Consider the following 20,472-nt stretch of genomic DNA (forward strand, 5'->3'; position numbering starts at 1 on the left):
TTGTTTCACTGAGAGCTAAAAACAAAGGATGCAGATCCTGACCGTCAGATCACACTTCAGCTGGAATGTCAGAAAGGAGCATTTCACGCACTGACAATGTCAGCAGTGCCTCATTCTCTGGAGCTTTAAGTAGCCCACATGACCAGAACTGCCTGCTTCATTTTTGGGACAGACGTCCAATGAAATGGATGCAAAAGATTAAAATACCCACAAAACACATAGTGCATGTTTTTTCCATAAAACAGGTTGTATTTGTCCCCACAATTAATAAAAGGATGGAATGGGATATGTCTGTGCAGTCTCCAACTTGGTTGGACCGTGAGCAAAATGGAGTTGCTGAATTTTTGCTCCAGATTCCAGCATTTACATCAGTGGTTCTCAACCATTTTCTTTCCACTCACATCCCACTTTAAGTATTCCTTATGCCATCGGTGCTCTGTGATTGATAAGGGATGGGTTAAGGTGGTGTGTGGGTGGGAAGGTTGAGAATCACTGCTCTCGACCCAATTGTTACTGAAATATTTTGCTCGACAAAAATTGTCAGTGGCCCATTTCCTTTGGGGTTCTGAAACCGTGCACATAACGAGTCAATTAGGCACGTGGTCTACAGTCTCTCATGGGTCCAGTATGTAATCTTCCCATGGGTTTAAGTGTCAAAGGTAGAACCCAATGCCAGCAGTATTGGGTTATACAAACTGGGGAGACCTCAGTTTATGCAAGGGTATCAGAAATAGCTTCAGGCTTTATATGGGGTAAGACGGACAATAGCATCACCCTCTGTGTTTTCCTTTACCCTGTGATTCCCCTCTGGAAAGAGCACGAGGAAGGAATATGAAAGGGGGAAAATACCCTGCTCATTTCCCATATTCCATTCGGAAAAGGAAATTAGCAGTGAGGTAAATCACCACTGGTTCCCCATCACATGTCACGCAGGGTAACATCAAGTCCTCCCTCCTGTACCCTGCTTTAATTAAGTATTACCAGCACCAACACTTCCCACAATATTCTGCACTTTAACTTTATCCCCCCACTTTGACCCATAGAGCAGAAACATTAGATTAGCGGCACTGATGCATGTCACAAGTGGACTTAACTATATGATTCTGACTCCTTAAAATACTCTTATTGTTTAAATTATGCACAGATTCATGTAAGAAAAGGCCTTTGGGTTTGCCCGTCCAGAAAGCTCAGGATTGGAAGTGATGGGGCTGGAGGGAGAAAGAAAGAAGAACCCAAAGATTAATTTTTAATTCCTCTTTTCCCCAGTCACTCACAGCCAATTGCACTATTTTCAGCTTCACATACCTATTCCTGGAGCCTCGAGGATTTATCCTTGGCCATGCCAATCAATCAGTTAATATTAGATGCCAGCGTAACTCTGATCAGCCCAGGGAACTGCCCTCCTCTAGCAACACTTCCCAGACATTACGCCCTTATTGGCAGCAATTACACCGGCTTCACATGGGACATCACCCTGACTTGGAAGTGCAGTGCTTCTCCTTTCTCATCGCTGGATCTCAATCCTGGAACTCTTCTCCAGAAGTAACTATTGATTTCACCACAAGAACTGCCACCGTTGAAAGCAGATACACACCATCACCTTCTCCAACCCAGTCCAGACTTGCTCACATCAAAATGAATGATAAATTTTTTTAGGTTCGACGTTCTATCACCAACGGTGGCTTTTGATTCTATTTACAGTCACCACAACAAGCTGAAAGAAGCCCCGACATTGCGGACACTGAAAAGACACCATCGCAGCTCCTGCACGTCACACAGCAACAAGCACAAAGCTACCCCATGGGACTGAGAGCAACCAAAATAACAACAGAGAGAGAGATGCAAACGCAGAAAGCAAAACATAACAATAAGATGCAAGCGTCAGGTCGGGGAGCTGCCTTTACCTGACCAGTCAAAACTGTGAGATACGCTAAGTGGTCTCCTTACTGTAAGAAAAACAATCGGATGGTTAGGAAGAACAGTAAAATTACGGGGTTATTTTTTGTCATTAACATTACATATTTGCAACAATGTCCAGAAAGACCTTGGGCCTTTTTAAAAATGAAATTAAGCAGATTTTTCCAGAATATTTATAACACATAAAAATCTTCAAAGACCCCACCACCCAAGCCATGCCCTCTTCACACTGCTACCATCAGAAAAATGGTTCAGAAGCCTGAAGACAAACACCCATTGGCACAAGGACAACTTCTTCCCCTCCGCCATCAGAATCCTGAATGGACAATGAACCACAGACACTTCCTCACTTTCTCCTATTTTCTTAGACTATTTATTCATTTTTGAATATTTGCACTGTAATTCTGCTGCAAAACAACAAATTTTATGACATGTTCATGACAATAAATTCTGATTCTGATATATTTTTATGTATGTGGGTGTGATTATTAAGCGGTCTGTGAGAAATGTTTTATGTGTGTGTGCACACTGTGGACTAAACCCTGTTTCGTCTAGTTGTATATGTGCAGTCAGATGATAATAAACTTGAAGATAAATACACGGAACATTACTCCAAGTCTTCATATTTATTCGGTAATAGTGGAGAAGAACTCCAGGTAACAAGGCCTAATCAGGCCCAGATTCTTCCAATATATTCTCTCTGCAAGCGGTGAAAAACTCCTTCAAGACTGGGCTCCACAATGAGTTCAGTGCTGGAACCCATTCAAAGGAAAGCTCAGTACTTCCACACCTGAAGGGAAATCTTGAACATGGAGCTAAATGCCGGCAAAGCATTGGGTCATAGAGTTAGAGGATCAGAGAAATGACTGCTCCAGTTCAATCTCAGAGGCTAGACAGAGGAAAAGCATTGGTGACCAGAGTACAGAGTGTGTTGCAGAGACTACAGGCTTTGGTCTACCCACCCATTGTTCAAATGAGACTGATTTGATCCTTGCGCATTTCTCCGGCTGGGACAATGGCTTGGGCAACCTGGTGAATAAGGTTTGCTGATCAGCTCAAGATCAATTGGCTGAGGTTGAACCTGATCCTCCAAGTCACTGAAACTCACTGACTGAAACCTTTGGCAAATCTAGCAGGGCTGAGGATTGGGGAGGGGGTGGGTGTGAAAGCGATAAACCTTACTGATTTAATTTCTTCCACTTCTTCCCTCCCCCCCCCCCTCAGTAGAAACTCAGGAGTTAGGATCAGTAATAGGGTATCAATATGGTCCGTCTGATCATTCAGATTCAGGGCGATGGTCTTCATTTCTTCCCCACATCCCCTGATTCCTCTAGCATGAAGATCTAACTCCTTGAATATATTGAATATCTTGGCTTAATGGTGGAGAGTTCCGCAGGTTCACTCTTCCCCGGGAGAGGAGATTTCTCCCTACCTCAGTCTGACATGGCCTACCCTTATTCTTGGACTGTGGCCTCTGTTCCCTGACTCCAGGACCATCAGGAACACCCTTCCTCCCTCTAGTCTCAATGGTCCTGTTAGACCTGACGAAGGGCCCAGGCCTGAAATATTGGTTACCCTTTACTTTCTTTGGATGCCATGTGACCTGCTGAGTTTCCCCAGCACATTTGTGCATTGCATAGAAACCTTCAGTTGTGTGAGATTTCCTCCTTGGAACATCGATGAAGCCTAATCTCTTTTCAAATGCTCGACCAGCCATTGCAGGAATCAATCTGGTGAGCATTCACTACACTATACTCCCTTCATAGCAAAAGCTGTACACAAGATGTGGTGTCATCAGGTCTCTACAACTGCAGAAAGATATCCCTACTTCGGTACTCAAATCCTCAAGAGGAAGGCAGGACATCAGGGCCTTATTACACCTTCCCCTTTCTCCATCTATTGTCCATCTTCTGTCACCAAAGTGGATTTATTCGGCTTCACTCCATCGAGGACATCTACATGAGGTGGTGTCTTAAGAAAGTAACCTCTATCCTCAAAGACCCCCACCACCCAGGCTATGCCCTCTTCACTCTGCTCCCATTGGGGAAAAGGTACAGGAGCCTGAAGACAAGCACTCAGCGGTACCAGGACAGCTTCTTCCCCGCTGCCATCAGATTCCTGAATGATCAATGAACCAATGTCGTACTTTGACTTTTTGTGCATTTAAAAAAATTTATTTTGTAAGGAGGTTTATGTAAGTGTTTATGTAAGTGAAACAATGAATTTCATGACTATAAATTCTGATTCAATCTTATTGGTCACTTATTGAATAAGTGAATATAATTCAATAAGTGAATAACATTTACTGAAAAGGAATCGAGACGAAATGACGTGGAAATTCTACTGCTCCTATTAAACAGTGGAGATGTAACATGCATCATGTAACTATCATTTAATCATCGGACTCTCCACCTGAACCTTCAGGTGTGATGGAGACTTGAGACCTCCTTTACAACAGGTAAAAATGTGAAGCAGTCATCTCACCTGAGGTGAGATTTCAGTCGTCAGCAGCTAGCCCATTCTGTGCTGTAGCAGAGGACAGAGGACCTTGCAACCCAAAATCTGCTGGGGGTGGTGAGTGATGGGAGGTTGGGGTTGATGGTCAGGGGAGAGGTGACCAACCATTGTTGCATCTGTACGAGGTGTCAGACGCTGAGACCAGCTCCTGTAGTGGGAGGGATGGAAGTGGGAAAGGTCAGGGGCTGAGAGCTTGGGCATATTCAGCTTCTCTTGCCAGAGTTGGAGCAAGAGGAGGGGACTTGGTGAGGAGTGGAGAAAAAAGAAATCAGGGTCAGTGATGAAGTGGGGGAATGCAAGGTGTGGTCACAGAATGGGGGTTCAACTGAAAATTGGGAGGTATTTGAAGGGTTTACTTGACAGCAGGAGAGTAGGACCCAAGGACATCAGGAAGTGACAGAACATAAGAGAATGAGGGGAAATTTGATAGAGATGTACCAAATTATGATGAATATACATAGAGTAAATGCAAGCTGGCTTTTTCTGCTGAGATGGGTTGAAGCTGAAATATTAAAAGAGAACATTGGGGGAACTTCTTCACGTAGAGAGAGTGTGGAATGAGTTGAAGTGGTGGATGCATATTTAATTTTGAGAAAAATGTGGATAGGTACATGGATGGGAGAGGTATGGAGAGCTATGATCTGGACGTGGGTTAATGGAATTAGGTAGAATAATAGTTTGGCCCAGATGAGAAGGGACAAAGGGCCTGGCTCTGTGCTGTAGTGACCCATGGTAACCTTTAAGATCTTGCCACAGTTTAAGATCCTGATAGCCCAGATTGTCCCAGGTTCTCATGCACTGCTTCCCATGGTGACAACACCATCCCTTACATGAATGATTTTTAAATTGCAATTAAGTTCCACTCTAGATATAAGTGACTTTCAAATGAGTAGCATTGAAAAATAAATAACCATGCACCTGAATTTCTAGCCCTGGGACATTAGGCAGCCAGCGTCAATACTCAGCACGTCATTGACTGGCATCTAATTACAGGGCACTTAGAGAAATAGGAATGGGCTTCAGATCTTAATATGACCATGAAAATAAGCTCAGTGATCTATCATTAATTACTTTTACGTGATGCCAAGATTAACTCACTATCACTGAGTAGTAATCAACTCTCGGAGGAATTAACTGTGGCTACAGTCCAGCCTGGGCACGTGCACAAGTCCTCCACTCGACCAAATGAGATGAGAGGAGTTCTTGCCCGTGACAACCTGTGCCTGCACACGCGCACACGTGCTCAGGCACGTGTCCACCAGCGCGCATACACACACACACGCACATTCACACATCGACATGGACGCACGCCCACGCGCGCACACAAACACACAGTCTAACCCATACCAAACCTCGAAGGATGAGACCAAACAAAAATGACAGAAAGTCCCATAGCATCATTCACGAGTCAATTTGCCCCAGATGGAAGTCAATTTTGAGCTTGAGAGCTGTAATCCATTCTCACAATCAGCGCAGGACGAGAGGAGAAATTCCCGCTGAAATCAGTACGTCGGGTGGTGACATCGAAAGGTAGCATCGACGACTAATTTGGATGAATATTAAGATGATTATGTTGTAAGAAGAGGTAGGAATACTCCTGCTCATTCAACAAACCTGGAAAAATTCAGCCTGGATGTGGGAATACCATCCCTTCCAATGCTGAAATGGGAGTCTGTTGGCTGCTCTTTTGTCAGTTTGGGATCTAAGCCCTAGATCTCCCTTTGAAATGGCAGCTCCTGCAAACCAACGATAATGGTTCAACAAGGTGGTTCACCACCATGTAATCACAGGGCCATAGGACAGGGCCAGCGAGAGAGACAGAGCAAATTTTAGCAAATAGGGCAAATCTTTGAAAAATAATCCCTACCTAACCCTACAAATGAACTGGCTGCTTGCCTCCAATATAATTAAACCCCTGCCACCTGGAATTCAAGCAACCGGCATAAAAAAAACTTGAGGAAATTAAATAGGTAAAAAATACAGAAGTTTAAAATTGGCACGCCTAGCCATTAGTTCACCAATCACACAACCACAAGCAACCAGACAATTTGCTTACCTGCCATCTACCAATCCCCACTGGTTCCAGATACGAGGGGTTTTACACCATCAGCAAGTGCGTACCAGAAGTAAAACTGCTTTGGCTCATTTTGGGGATAAGAAAAAGTTTCAATACAATAATCTTGAATTACACCAAGTGCTACGTGATCTTGTGCTATGTGTGGTTGGGAGGATAAACGAATCCAAGGGTTACATGTGTGGGCTCTACTTGCAGTCATAACCTTTTCTGCAAGGACTTTGATTTGAACATCCAAATGCCCCACTAGTATTGATGGAAGGTCATGGCATGCTGGTGGTGGGGAAGATATGGAGAATAGAGTGAGGCACTTGAGACCCACAAGTTGGGGAAGAAAGGAGTGTGAAGGGTTGCTGGGTCCACAGGTAGTAAAGAAGGCTCTGTGTTCTGTGCTAGAGGTTGTGAGGAAGGCTCTGTGTTCTGTGCTAGAGGTAGTGTGGAAGGCCCCTTGTTCTGTGCTAGGGGTGGTGAGGAAGGCTCCTTGGTCTGTGCTAGGGCTGGTGAGGAAGGCCCCTTGTTCTGTGCTAGGGGTGATGTGGAAGGTCCCTTGTTCTGTGCTGGGGGTGGTGAGGAAAGCTCTGTGTTCTGTGCTAGAGTGGTGTGGAAGGCTCTGCGTTCTGTGCCAGAGGTGGTGTGGAAGGCCCCTTGTTCTGTGTTAGGGGTGGTGAGGAAGGCTCCTTGGCCTGTGCTAGAGGTAAGGTGGTACTGACTTCTGCTCACAAGTTGTTACAGAAGTTGTGAAGCTAATATATTTTGAAGAGGCTTTGGAGGGAGTGTAGGTTTGTTGGAAAGCAGGAAGTGGTGTCAGCGATTCATGCAAACTGTTGAACCAGAGAACGAATGTAGTGGCAACAACATTTTGAGAGGTGAGTAGATGAAAGGAATAAGGTCCAGAATTGATTGGGATACAGGCAGGGATCCAAATAATCTTTAAAGTGGTTGAACCTGGGAAGGTTTATACACTGGACTCTAGGGCATGGACTGTGAGGCTGGTGCATGTAAAGTTATCCCAAAGTTGACCTCACTTGGCCTATAAAGACCTCTCTCTGAATGCAAGGTCCACATTATCTTGTCATCACACTCGTGTGAACGACTTGCACGTGGCATTGAAACCCATCACTGCTCAGGTGTTGACACCTCTATATAGCTGGGAGAACTTCACACTTGTTTTCACTCACACACACAGAAACGCAGAGATGCTTGAACAAAGTTAACAATAAAGTTAGAAAACAATCCAAGCTTGACCAACCTCCCTATGACGCTAAGACTCTCTAATCCAGGCAACATCCTGGTGAACCTCTTCTGCACCCTCTCTAAAGCCTCCACATCCTTCCAACAGGGTAGTGAGCAGAACTGCATGCAGTACTCCAAATGTGGTCCAACCAGAGCTTTATACAGATACAACATGACTTCTCAGGTTTATTTTCAACATGCCGACTTTGGAAGACGATGACGAGTATTCTGCACTGTCTATGACTTATACCTGAAAATCCCTCAGTGCATCAGTGCTCCTTAGGGTCTTGGCGTTCACTGTACACTGTCCTCTGGCATTTCACTTCCCAAAATGCTTCACCTCACATGTCCTCACTTGTGCGTGGCACATGGAGTAATCCTGAGGATTGACATCTTTTCCAACAATGCAGCCGTGGAGTGGAACTGCACATGATTCTCCAGATGTGGGAGAAACAAACTTTAATACAGCTGCAAGGAGTAACGTAAGAAAGTCCGCAGATGCTGCAGCTGTAGAAAATACTCAACAGCACTGGATAAACTCAGCAGGCCCCGCAGTATTCATAGGAAACAAAGATATATAAACCAATGTCTCGGGCCTGAGCCTTTCGTCAAGTTAAGAGCAAAAAGCAGGCAGGCGTCTGAATAAAAAGGTAGATGGGGAGGATGGGGGAGAAGGGGGGTCGGGGGAGGAGTCCCCCAGCCTTGCCTATACGTCTGTCCATGGCACTCTCCAGCTGAGACTTCCTGCTCATTGGAGGATCTACACCTCATATTCCCTCTGGGCAACCTCCAATCTGACGGCATTATCATCGACCTCCAGTTTCCGTTAGACTTCCCCCACAAATCTCTCTCGTTCTCCTATGCCCACTTTCCTCCAGCTCCCCATCCACTGCTCTCTCTCTCTCTATCCCTCTGTCTCCTCTCCTCCAGCTCTGCATTCACAGAGCCACTCTCCCTCCCCCATCCCACCCCACCCCGATCAATGCTCGGCTGTTTCATCCTACTCATGGCTTCTTGCCTGTTGGTCTGTGCTCCTCCCCCGACCCTTCTTCCCTCTACCCAACCTCCCCCCCCCCCCCCGTCTACCTTTTTATTCAGCGCCTGCCTGCTTTTTGATCATTCCTTGATGAACGGCTCAGCCCGAAACGTTGGTTATATTCCTTTGCCTCCTCTGGCTGCTGCAGAACCTGTTCCTCCATCACGCTTTTGCATTTATCATAGCTGCATTGTGAGAAGCAAATGAAGAGAAGCAAAAGCGTTCCCACTTTGAAACCATGGAAATCGAAACTCGATGGACTCACCGAGACGACTCCGTCGGATCTCATCGGGTGATACTGGTCGCAGTTTCCGTTCCGATTTGATCTCCTCTAAGATTCTTTCGTGAAGGCTTCGGGGGCGAGGTGGTGTCGGCTTCAGTTTCCGTGCAGATGCCTTTGGTCAAACAGAAAGCGTGTTAAAACTCTGGCTGGAGAAGTTTAAGTGCCTGTGGACCTTGTGCGTCAGAGATCCAAGAGGCTGAGGGGGGTAATGTTGTGGAGGAAGCGGACAGAGAGGACAGGCAAAGATCGTCTCCGCGCAGAATTCTCTGAGACAAATAAACCATCATCGTTTAGCACTGTGGCACTGATTTTCCTCAGGGAGTAATTACCAGGTGAAGCAAATACAGTACAACTCCAATTATCCGAAATGGTCGGGACCGGGCCTATTTCGGATAAACGATATTTTCAGATAACCGGTCATTTTGTAAAAACAGTCCAGCAGCAACTGAAGATCCCTTGTAACAGTGTTTAAACAACAACAAACAACAAGGGAAGGCTTTTTAAGCACAAAATAATATTTAGTTCTCATCAAAAAACAACCTGTGAGATCAGTTCGGCTCTGAAAAAATTTTGGATAACTGATTGTTTTGGATAATCTCATTTATCCAAAATTTTTTGGAGGCAAAATTACATCATTTCAGTTTCAAAATTTTTCAGATAGATGAGAATTTCTGATCTTTCTGAAATCCTCAATTATTCAAAAACATTTTTGGAGCTGAACAGACATCGCTTCCGGGTCCAAAAAATATTCCGGATAATTGAGGATTTCGGATAATCCAATTTTGGATAATCTGTAGGTGAGATACTAATAAAAGGAAATGAGATGACCGCGTGAGAAAAAAAGGAACAGAAAGAGGTAAGTCTGAAATTAGGTTGATGGAGACTTAAATAAAGCATAAACTCTCACATAGACTCGTTGAACATAATGGATAATCTTGGAGCTATCACATAATTTCGAGAAATTAACAGAATCAAGATTATCTCTATTTTAGTTCGTTTATTTATCAGTACCACCTGATGAAGTAGCGTTCTTCAATCCACAGTGCAAACACACATGCAGATGAATACAGTATATGTATACATACATTTAAAATAAATATTATTAATAAATAATGGAGCCTCAGAGATTTGTTTTGGCAGTTCATCAGTCATTCGGCAGTGTAACTGCTGTGGAAAGAATGGTTCCTCAGCCTGGTCATTCTGGCTAATACTTCTATATGTCTATCCTGACAGGAGCAACTGGAAGATGCTACGTGCAGGGTGGTCGGGGTCCTCACCGATTTTGTGAGTCCTCTTTAAACAACCTTCTTGGTAAATCACATTGGGAGGAGGGGGAAGGAGACTCCAGTGATCCTCTCTGCCGCTTTTATTGCCCCGTGGATTGACCTATGATCCGATGCTCTACAACAGTGGTTTTCAAACTGCCCCCCTAAACTCACATTCCTCCTTAAATATTCCTTATGCCATAAATGCTCAGTGATTAGTAAGGGATTACTTAAGATGGTATGTGAGTGGAAAGAAAAAGGTTTGAAAACCACTGTTTTAATCGTCCCTCATTGACTCGTTATGTGCACGGTTTCATAACTCCAAAGGAAATGGGCCAATGACAATTTTTCTCAAGCAAAATATTTCTGTAACAATTGGGTCTGGAGCAGTGATTCTGAACCTTCCCTTCCCACTCACATCACACCTTAAGCAACCCCTTACTAATCACAGAGCAACGTTGGCACAGGGATTGCTTAAGGTGTAATGTGAGGTTAGGGGGGGCAGTTGAAAACTACTGCTCTACAGCAACCATACCACACTGTGATGCATCCGGTCTGGATGTTCTCGATAGACCTCGTGTAGAAGGTTGACTGGTAGCCTTGCCCAATGCCTTCAGGCTTCTAAGGAAGCGTAGTCACTATTTGCACCTTCCTGACAAGTGAGAAGATATTATGTGTCTGGCACAGGTTTCTTCTTAAGTGAACTCCAAGGAACATGGTGCTCTCTACTCTCTCCACTACTGAACTATTAATGTGTAGTGGAAAGCAATTATCCCTTGTCCTCCTGAAGTCCATCATCATCTCCCTTGTCCTATCCACATTGAGACTCAGGTTGTTATTCTCGCCCCAATTCACGAGATTTCCCACCTCTTCTCTGTCGTGCGACTCATCGTTGTGGCTGATGAGGCCGACGACTGTTGCGTCACCTGTTGTGATGACCGTGTTGGAGCTGGATCTGGTGATGCAGTCGTGGGTCAGTAGCGCGAACAGGAATGGGCTGTGCACCCAGCTCTAAGGCGCACCAGAACCCAGCATGATGGTGCTCGATGTTCTGTGGCTGACCTGGACGGACCCATAAATTTCTTAATGTGCACGTCAAAAGAAATAAAGAAAATTCTTGCAGTCAGAAATGAAATAAAATTTCACTTCGTTGATCCCCATGATCCAGTGATCACTGGGCGTGCGAGTTTAGTTTTCTTTCTTCCATAAATGTCACCCAGCTGCCAATCAGGTTGAAGACTTTTCAGAGACAGCAAATCAGGAAGGAAAAAGTTACACTGTAGGGCAATATTTCAAACACTGCTCCGTGCTGGGATAGACTGCACTTTATTGGCAATGTGAATATTTGTCATTTCATTCCTCTTCCTTCTCCATTGGTAGTTTTGTTTCCATCTTCTAATGCGTTGTGAATTTTTATGTACCTGGAAAGCTGTAGCAAGTAAGACTCTCATTACATTAGCACATTGTGCTTATGTGTATGACAATAAATGTAAATTTCAGAAACATAATTTATTTTCATCATCATGTCACATAATTTGTTGTTTTGTGGCAGTGTCACAGTGCAAACATTCATATAAACGATCTTACAAAAGTTAATAAAAATACTGCATGAAAAGTCAAAGTAAGCTAGCAACTTTGGGCAGCGACTTTTGTTTCATTCAGGAATCTGATGGCAGCGGGGAAGCTCCTCAGTGCTCGTCTTTAGGCCCCTGTATTTTTTCCCTGATGGTAGCAGAGTGAAGAGGGCATGGCCTGGGTGGTGGTGGGGGGGTCCTTTGAGGATAGAGGCTGCTTTCTTAAGACACCACCTCATGTAGATGTCCTCGATGAACTGATGCCCGTGATGTCACAGGCCGAGTTAACAACCCTCTGGAGCAGTGTTCCCTCTAATTTTTAGAAACACAAAAATCTTATGTTGTGCAAATTTTTTTTCCTGTGACAAAAGGATGTGCGTACTGAATGCTTGTGCAAATGTAAACTTGTTTCAAGATAATTTTGGTACAGCCTATCTCTTATGGTTAATAAAACTGTACTGGCATGTTTTAATCTACAGGTACACAATCCTTTATCGGGAACCCTTGGAGGAGTGTGTTCTAGATTTTGGATTTTTCCGGATCTCAGAACAAAAGCCGGCTGCCCCAGATTTATGCCCAAACCCGAGTCGCACTGCCGACTCTCTCTCTCCTCCCCTCGCGCACCCGAGTCATGCTGTCGTCTCTCTCTCCTCCCCCCCGCCCGCCCAAGTCGCGTTGCCATCTCTCTCCCCCCTCGCCCACTCAAGTCGCACTGCCATCTCCCCTCCCCCGCCCAATCTAGTGACGCTGCTCTCTCTCTCTCTCTCTCTCTCTCTCTCCCCCCTTCCCCCTCCAGTCTACCAGCACCAGGAAAAAAATGCTGGTTTTTGGAGCTTTCCAGATGTCCAGATAAAGGATTGTGTACCTGTAATATGAGTATGATAGCTAAAAGATTATTTTCGATAAGCATAATTATTAATTACTACCTTATTTTTGGTAACTAACCTTTCATGTGCACATTAATTTCCGGGATAGACTGTGTGTTGGTTGCAAAATGTGTGTGCGTGCACACAGCTTAGAGGGAGTAGTGCTCTGGTCCTCTGTACCAGGCAGTGATACAACCAGCTCTCCTCAGTACACCTATAGAAGTTTTCAAAGGTCTTCGGTGACAGACTAAATCTCCTCAAACTCCTCACAAAGTACAGCTGCTGGTGACCCTTCTTTGTGATTGCTTCGATACGGAGGCTGCAGGGCAGATCCTCGGAGACGCTGACACCCAGGAATTTGAAGTTCTTGACCATCTCCACGACCGATGAGGACTGGGTTGCGTTCCCCTGACTTCCTTCTGAAATCCACAATCATCTCCTTGGTTTTGCTAACATTGAGTGCAAGGTTGATGATGTGACACCACTCAACGAGCTGATCGATCTCCCTCCTGCTGGGTCTTTATTGCCGTTTGTGATTGTGGTGTCATTGACAAATTTGTAGATAGCAATGGTTTTATGCCTGGCCACACATATAATATGGTAGCATAATTCAGAACCACAAGTTGGCAGGTAAATTGGGTGTAATTGGGAAGCAAAGTTTTTCAAAGTTGTAAACATATTTTTAAATATTAAGTTACAATCCCAGCTGGTTAGCAATTTTCAATTCAAGTAATGAAATGTGCAATTAAAAATCCAGAGTCAATCCAAGTAAACTCTGGATCATTGTTAACATACATACATACATAACATACATAACAATTACAGCACGGAAACAGGCCATTAGGCCCTTTTAGTCCGCACCGAACCAAACACCCCTTTCTAGTCCCACCTCCCTGCACAATGCCCATAACCCTCCATCTTCTTCTCATCCATATACCTGTCCAACCTTTTCTTAAATAATACAATTGACTTCGCCGCCACTATTTCTCCCGGAAGACCATTCCACATGGCTACCACTCTCTGAGTAAAGATGTTCCCCCTCATGTTACCTCTAAACCTCTGCCCCTTAATTCTTAACTCATGACCTCTTGTTTTAATCTTTCCTCCTCTTAACGGAAATAGTCTATCCACATCCACTCTGTCTATCCCTTTCATAATCTTAAATACTTCTATCAAATCCCCTCTCAACCTTCTACGCTCCAAAGAATAAAGACCTAATCTGTCCAATCTCTCCCTATACTCTAGATGCTTAAACCCAGGTAACATTCTGGTCAACCTTCTCTGCACTCTCTCCACTCTGTTTATATCCTTCCTATAATTAGGCGACCAGAACTGCACACAGAACTCCAAATTAGGCCGCACCAATGTCTTATACAATCTCAACATCACCTCCCAACTCCTATATTCCATGCAATGATTGATAAAGGCCAGCATATTAAAAGCCTTCTTCACCACCCTATTCACGTGAGTTTCTACCTTCAGGGAACGATGTACCGTCACTCCTAAATCTTTCTGCACTTCTGTATTCCTCAATGCTCTCCCATTTACCACGTATGTCCTATTCTGATTCTTCTTACCAAAATGAAGCACCTCACACTTATCAGCATTAAATTCCATCTGCCATTTTTCAGCCCACTTTTCTAAGCAGCCCAAATCCCTCTGCAATCCTTGAAAACCTTCTTCATTATCTACTATTCCACCTATCTTAGTATCGTCTGCATATTTACTAATCCAATTCACCACCCCATCATCTAGATCATTAATGTATATAACGAACAACAATGGGCCCAAAACAGATCCTTGAGGCACACCACTGGTCACCGGCCTCCAAACTGACAGACAATTATCTACTACCACTCTCTGGCCTCTCCCTTTCAGCCAATGTTCAATCCATTTGACTATCTTAAAATTTATACCTAAAGACTGCACCTTCCTAACTAACCTTCCATGTGGTACCTTATCGAAGGCCTTACTGAAGGCCATATGTTGTCCATATAGACAACATCCACTGAGCTACCCTCATCCACATTCCTAGTCACCTCTTCAAAAAATTCAATCAGATTGGTCAAACATGACCTTCCTCCCACAAATCCATGTTGAGTGCTCCTGATCAGACCCTGTCTATCCAGATGTTTATAAGTACTATCTCTAAGAATTTTCTCCATTAATTTACCTACCACAGACGTCAAACTTACAGGCCGATAGTTGCCAGGCTTCCTCCTTGAACCCTTTTTAAATAACGGAACCACATGCGCAATGCGCCAATCCTTCGGCACTATCCCCATATCTAATGACATTTGGAAAATTACCGCCAGAGCCTCTGCTATTTCCTCCCTCACTTCTCTCAATGTCCTGGGGAAGATCCCGTCTGGTCCCGGAAACTTATCCACCTTTATATTCTTCAAAAGCCTTAAAACTACACCTTTTGTAATCTCTATATTCCCCATATTTACCCAATTTGCTTTTTTTTATCTCACATCTCCCAATATCCTTCTCCTTAGTGAATACCGAAGAAAAGAAACTGTTCAATATCTCCCCCATTTCTCTAGGCTCCACACACAGTTTTCTGCTCTGATTTTCTAAGGGACCAATTTTGTCTCTAGCTTATTCTCCAAAACCCTTTAGGGGCAGAAACCTGCTGCTCGTCACAACCTGGCCCACATGTGACTCCAGATCCACCGAAGTGGATGACCTTTAGTTCATCTGCATCCAAATTTTAAAGATATATCTCAAGTCTCTGCCTTTATCTTGTGGAAGTTCCAATTCTTAACGTAACTCAAGATTAAGGCAGAGGTTGAAGTATCATACATTTAAAATTTAAACGCACAGCACAGAAACAGGCCTTTTTGGCCCACGAGCTCATGCAATCCAAATAGACCAATTAACCTTCAACCCCTGTTTGTGTTTTGAACATTGCTATGCACATGGATAAAATCAATTGAAAGAGTCAGGAAGTTGTAATTAGGACTTAATACCTAATTAAAAACTCCCCCCAAAACCTAAAACAAGGTATGATATTTTTTCTGGTGTTTACAACATCCTACTTCATGCAGGCTAAAAATCTCACCAATCTGTTGGCTGGTGTAATTCACCAGACAAACGTCCTCGACTATCGCGGATGCCATTTCGGAGATTTAACAGCTCACTGGAGGTCTTAAAGGGGCATAACAATTAAGACCATTAGACAAAGGAGAAGAAATAGGCTATTCAGCCCAGCAAGTCTGCTGGAGGAACTCAGTGACTGTGGGAGACAAAAGCACGGTCAATGACTGAGGCTGTTGTGATTTTAAAAAAAAGTCTGTTGTACTCACAGGATTTAGAGGAGGGCGAGAGCGAATAAATTCGAGGATCGTTTCATGAGCACTTTTCTTCAACTTGGGAGGGATGTTCCCATTAATCTGGCAGCAGAGGAAAGAGAAAATGTCAGACGGAGTCGCTTGGCAACTGGAGCAAACCTACAACATGGAGCCGTGACGGAACATTCAAAGAGGACGTCGGCTGGAGTTCTGAACCTGCGGTCGCGAGTGTTCCTCGTAGGAGAGCTGAAATATTATTGGAACGATAAACAAGTAACAGGTAAAACAGGGTGGAAGATTCAACAACAAAGAAAGGAAAATTCTCGAACAGTTTCCCAACCAGAACAAACATCCTGTCGTCAGGGAGAAGGGGCTCAAGCTTGCCAGCTGCCCGCTCCCCTCAGTAAGTCGAGGAACACTTAAGGTAGTCTGCGGAGGAGAAGAGACTAACTACCTCTGTCCTTCATGCACAGAGGACATGCTGCAGAATGACGGTGGTCTCTGGAAAATTTCATGGGAGACAAATTTCTTAACCAGTTGTCCAATCTGAACAAAATCACCTATTGCAAATGAAATGTCCTGAGCATATTTTATGTCGGAGACAAATTTCCCACAATGTCAAATTACATCTCAAAAATGTCATGTTCTAATTACCCAATAGCGACGTAGTTAGCTTACTCGAAAAATGTCATATTTTCCACAATAAAACAGAGCGACCATTGCGTCAGTCAGATGCTCATTAGCATTCCCAAAGTATTGTTTCCGTGCAACACAAGCAAGGAAAACCCATAAAGGAGGCTGCACTGATCCGCAAGCGAACCGGGTCACGGAGGTGCAGGCTCGCACTGGGCCGATGTCACAATGGTCGCAGGGAGGGGGCCGCAAAGGATCATGGGGGAAAGGCGTGCTGATAGGCTCAGAGAGTTCCTGTAAAGTCAGCTCACACACAGCTTCCGTGTGCTTTTTCCTTTCGTTCGCTGCACAGCACACCGACCACAGCAAATTACAATGTTGACTTTCCCCATGACCTCAGTGCAGGGATGTAACCTCGGTACACAAGGGGTGTAAATAAAAGTTCAAGTTTATAGGCTTGTGCACCAAGATTCAATAGTATAGGTGTCTACCTTGCGACACCCAAAAGTGCTGGAGAAACTCAGCAGGTCACGCGGCATCCATGGGAAGTAAAGGGGAACCAACGTTTTGAGCCTGGGCCCTTGGTCAGGTATAAGAAATAAAAACAAGCAGGTGCCTGAATAAAAAAGGTGGGGGGGGGGGAGAGAAGAGGGAGGAGGGGCAGGGCGAGGAGCACAGGCTAACAGATAAGAGGTGGATACCGGTGGAAGGGAAGAGAGAAAAAAAAGGTAAGTAATAGGGGGCACCTTCTTACTTTAAATTATATTTTGATTTTCATCAGTCTTACAATTTGAACTTTGATGAATAGGAATGTGATTCAGCTGTAATGAACCCAGGATAAAAAGCAAAGAGATTTGCTTTCCATCACTCTCTCATTTATTTAACCATTCATTTCCCCACCCTCAACCTTCCCACTCCAGACAGATTTGAGGGGAGGAAATTAATTTTCCTATTCATTCAATTCTCGCTAACTTGTTTCAACTGGTGCAGTAAAATGAAATATTCTCCCTTTCATTGAGCAGTTAGTGCAATCCCATTACTGCGCCCCAGACCCAGCTTTGAATCTGGGCCTGTGTGGAGCAGTTTGCACGCTCTCCTCGTGTCTACGTAGTTTCCTCCTGGTGCTCCGGTTTCCTCCCACGTTCCAAGGATGTATGGGGTTAATTAATCAATCACTGGGTGTATTTTGGCAGCATGGGCTCGTGGGTCAGAAGAGCCTGTTAATGTGCAGTGCCTCTAAACTAAAAAAAGAAATTCAAATATTTAGCTTGCACCTTCATTTCTGCATTTACCAGAGCCTTACATTTCCCCTGAGGGATGACCAATCAGCACAGACAGATCTGACTTTAATATAAGGATACAAGGTTGACAAAGCTTGGACTTTTTTCCACCCCAAAATAAACTTTATTCACAATAAATTATTTACAAAGGAAAGCTTTTTGCATCCTTTGTGTTATACCCATACATTTCTATCACTGCTGTTATGGGCCCAGAGGACCCCAAAACCTAGCAGCAATAGAAATTCGGCAGCTTTTCCTGTTCCAGTCCCAGCTGCTGCCTGCTGAACTGTAGAACTGTAGGACTGAATTATTTCTCTCTCTCTCCCACACTCAGAGAAAAGCACATGACTCTCTTACAATGCCAACTGCGCTCAGACAGACTGCGGCTCCAGACCTAATCTTTTGAGTTTGTTCATCTGTTGCTTTCCAAAACAATAATCCATTGCTCCACAGCATGTCCAATTAACACCTACTTGTGAAGTTCTTATTGGCATCCTTCAAAGTTTTTGCAAAGGCACCTGTAGCCTGGACTGTCTGGCTTGAGCAGAGCTCTGGCATTTTAAATGAGATCTGTTTTGAAGTCTTTGTATCTCTGTGTAACCTAACTAAAACCCCCACACAATTTATCTCCTTTAAAACATATCTATATACAATATAAAATATAACATAATCGGTCACACTGTTCATTCTTATATAATTCCCTATTTAGCGCCATTGCCACCATTGCAACCCCTTGTATACTCTCCCCTCTGTTGTTTGAGGGACTTGCTCTCAGTCCCTGCATGCCTAGCATTGGCTGGCCAAGCCTCAGTCCAGTCCTCAGCACATTCTCCTGTAGTTCCCCACCTAGCTAGTTGGCCTAGCCAGTGGTGGAAAGCGTGCTGGCCGGCAGCATCATAGTCTGGTATGGGGATACCAATACTCTTGAGCGTAAAGCCCTGCAAAAGGTAGTGGACACAGCCCAGGACATCACAGGCAAAACCATCCCCATTATTGAGAACATCGACAGGGATCAATGCTGTCGGAAAGCAGCAGCAATCATCAGGAATCCGCATCACCCAGCACAGGCTCAGTTCTCACTGCTGCCATCAGGAAAGAGGCATAGGTGCCACCACGTTCAGGAACAGCTGCCACCCCTCCATCATCAACAACAAACTCAATCAGAGACTCACTTAAGGACTCTTACGCACTTTATTGATTTTTAAAAATTCTCTGTATTTCACAGTCAGTTTGTTTACATTCGTTATCTGTTTACATTTCTTTATCTGTTTATATGTGTACATTGTGTCCAGTTTTTTTTTGCACTACCAATTAGTGGTAATTCAGCTGCGCCCACAGGGAAAAGGAATCTCAGGGTTGTATGTGATGCCATGTATGTTCTCTGATAATATATCTGAAATCTGAATCTCATAGCATTGCCTCACCTCTCTTTGGAACAATGAAGGATGAGAGGTGAGTTAATTGAGGTATATAAGATTGTGAGGGGCCTCAACAGGGTGGAGAGCCAACACCTTTTTCTTGGGGTGACAATAGCAAATACCAGAGGACATCGGTTTAAGATGAATGGGGGAAAGTTTAGGGGAGATGTCAAAGGTATGTTTTGTACTGAGGGAGCAGTGGGAGCCCGGAGGAGGCTGGTACTACAGGGACATTCAAAAGACTCTTGGACATGGATGTAAGAAATATAGACGTTTACGGGTGTGAGGTGGGGAAGGATTAGTTTGTCGTGGAGTAGGTTTACACGCCATATTTTTTATTCATGCAAAACATCACATGTTCTGCTGCCTTTGGGTGTAAGTGGGGAACATAGTTTCCTTTTGATTGGGTCAGATTCAATACAATTGCACTGTAATCAATGAATTGAAGGCATGCCACACTATCCTGCACCTGAGACAACATTCAACTGGACAGCAAGACAAACTAGTACTTGTACTTGTGGCTTGGTTTACTTTTGAAGATGTATTCGTGTCTCAGACATTTACATCCCAATCAAGCGATAAAAAATTCATTCCAAGAGAGAACCTCTGTGGTCCATCAGAGAACAAACTGCATTAATGGAAAACAAACTTTTTTCCAACAAGGAGTGAGGTTTTTTTTAATATCACTTCGGTTACAAATTCAAATGGGGGGGGGGGGAGAGAGAAAGAGAACAAGAGAGATGGAGAGAGGGAGAGAGAGTGAGGAAGAGGGAAAGAAAGAGAGAGAGAGTGGAAGAAAAGGAGAGAGGGAGAGAATTTTTACACAGCGAGTTATTGAGAATAAACTTCCTGAATTAATACTACATTTCAAATGGGAATTAGATAAATACTTGAAGCAGAGAATTGCAGTGAGGAATTCTGGAAAAGAATGGGGAGTGAGATTAATTGAACTGCACTTTTATTGAGCAGGCATATGTGTTGTAGGCAGAATGATCTCTGACGCTACAGGATTCCATGGTCCGGTTTAAGTTTAAATTGCAATACTAGAGGCAGGAACTGGATTCACAGGGGGTATTTTAG

At 44.1% G+C, this 20,472-nt stretch overlaps 1 protein-coding gene across 3 annotated transcripts in view; it reads right to left on the reverse strand.

Annotated features, from left to right (window-relative positions):
* LOC138755807 (protein spire homolog 1-like) overlaps nucleotides 1–20,472 on the reverse strand; it is a 230,648-nt gene that overhangs the window by 57,171 nt on the left and 153,005 nt on the right. For 2 of the 3 annotated variants that reach the window (XM_069922452.1, XM_069922450.1), the window contains exons 7-9: nucleotides 16,077–16,163; nucleotides 9,043–9,172; nucleotides 1,905–1,946 (exon numbers count right to left, since the gene is read on the reverse strand). In XM_069922452.1, coding sequence (XP_069778553.1) covers nucleotides 1,905–1,946; nucleotides 9,043–9,172; nucleotides 16,077–16,163 — 259 coding nt within the window. The remainder of the gene's footprint in view (nucleotides 1–1,904; nucleotides 1,947–9,042; nucleotides 9,173–16,076; nucleotides 16,164–20,472) is intronic. The other variant, XM_069922451.1, reaches the window with a different exon arrangement.

The sequence above is a fragment of the Narcine bancroftii genome, chromosome 2, assembly GCF_036971445.1.
Source record: "Narcine bancroftii isolate sNarBan1 chromosome 2, sNarBan1.hap1, whole genome shotgun sequence".
NCBI lineage: Eukaryota > Metazoa > Chordata > Chondrichthyes > Torpediniformes > Narcinidae > Narcine > Narcine bancroftii.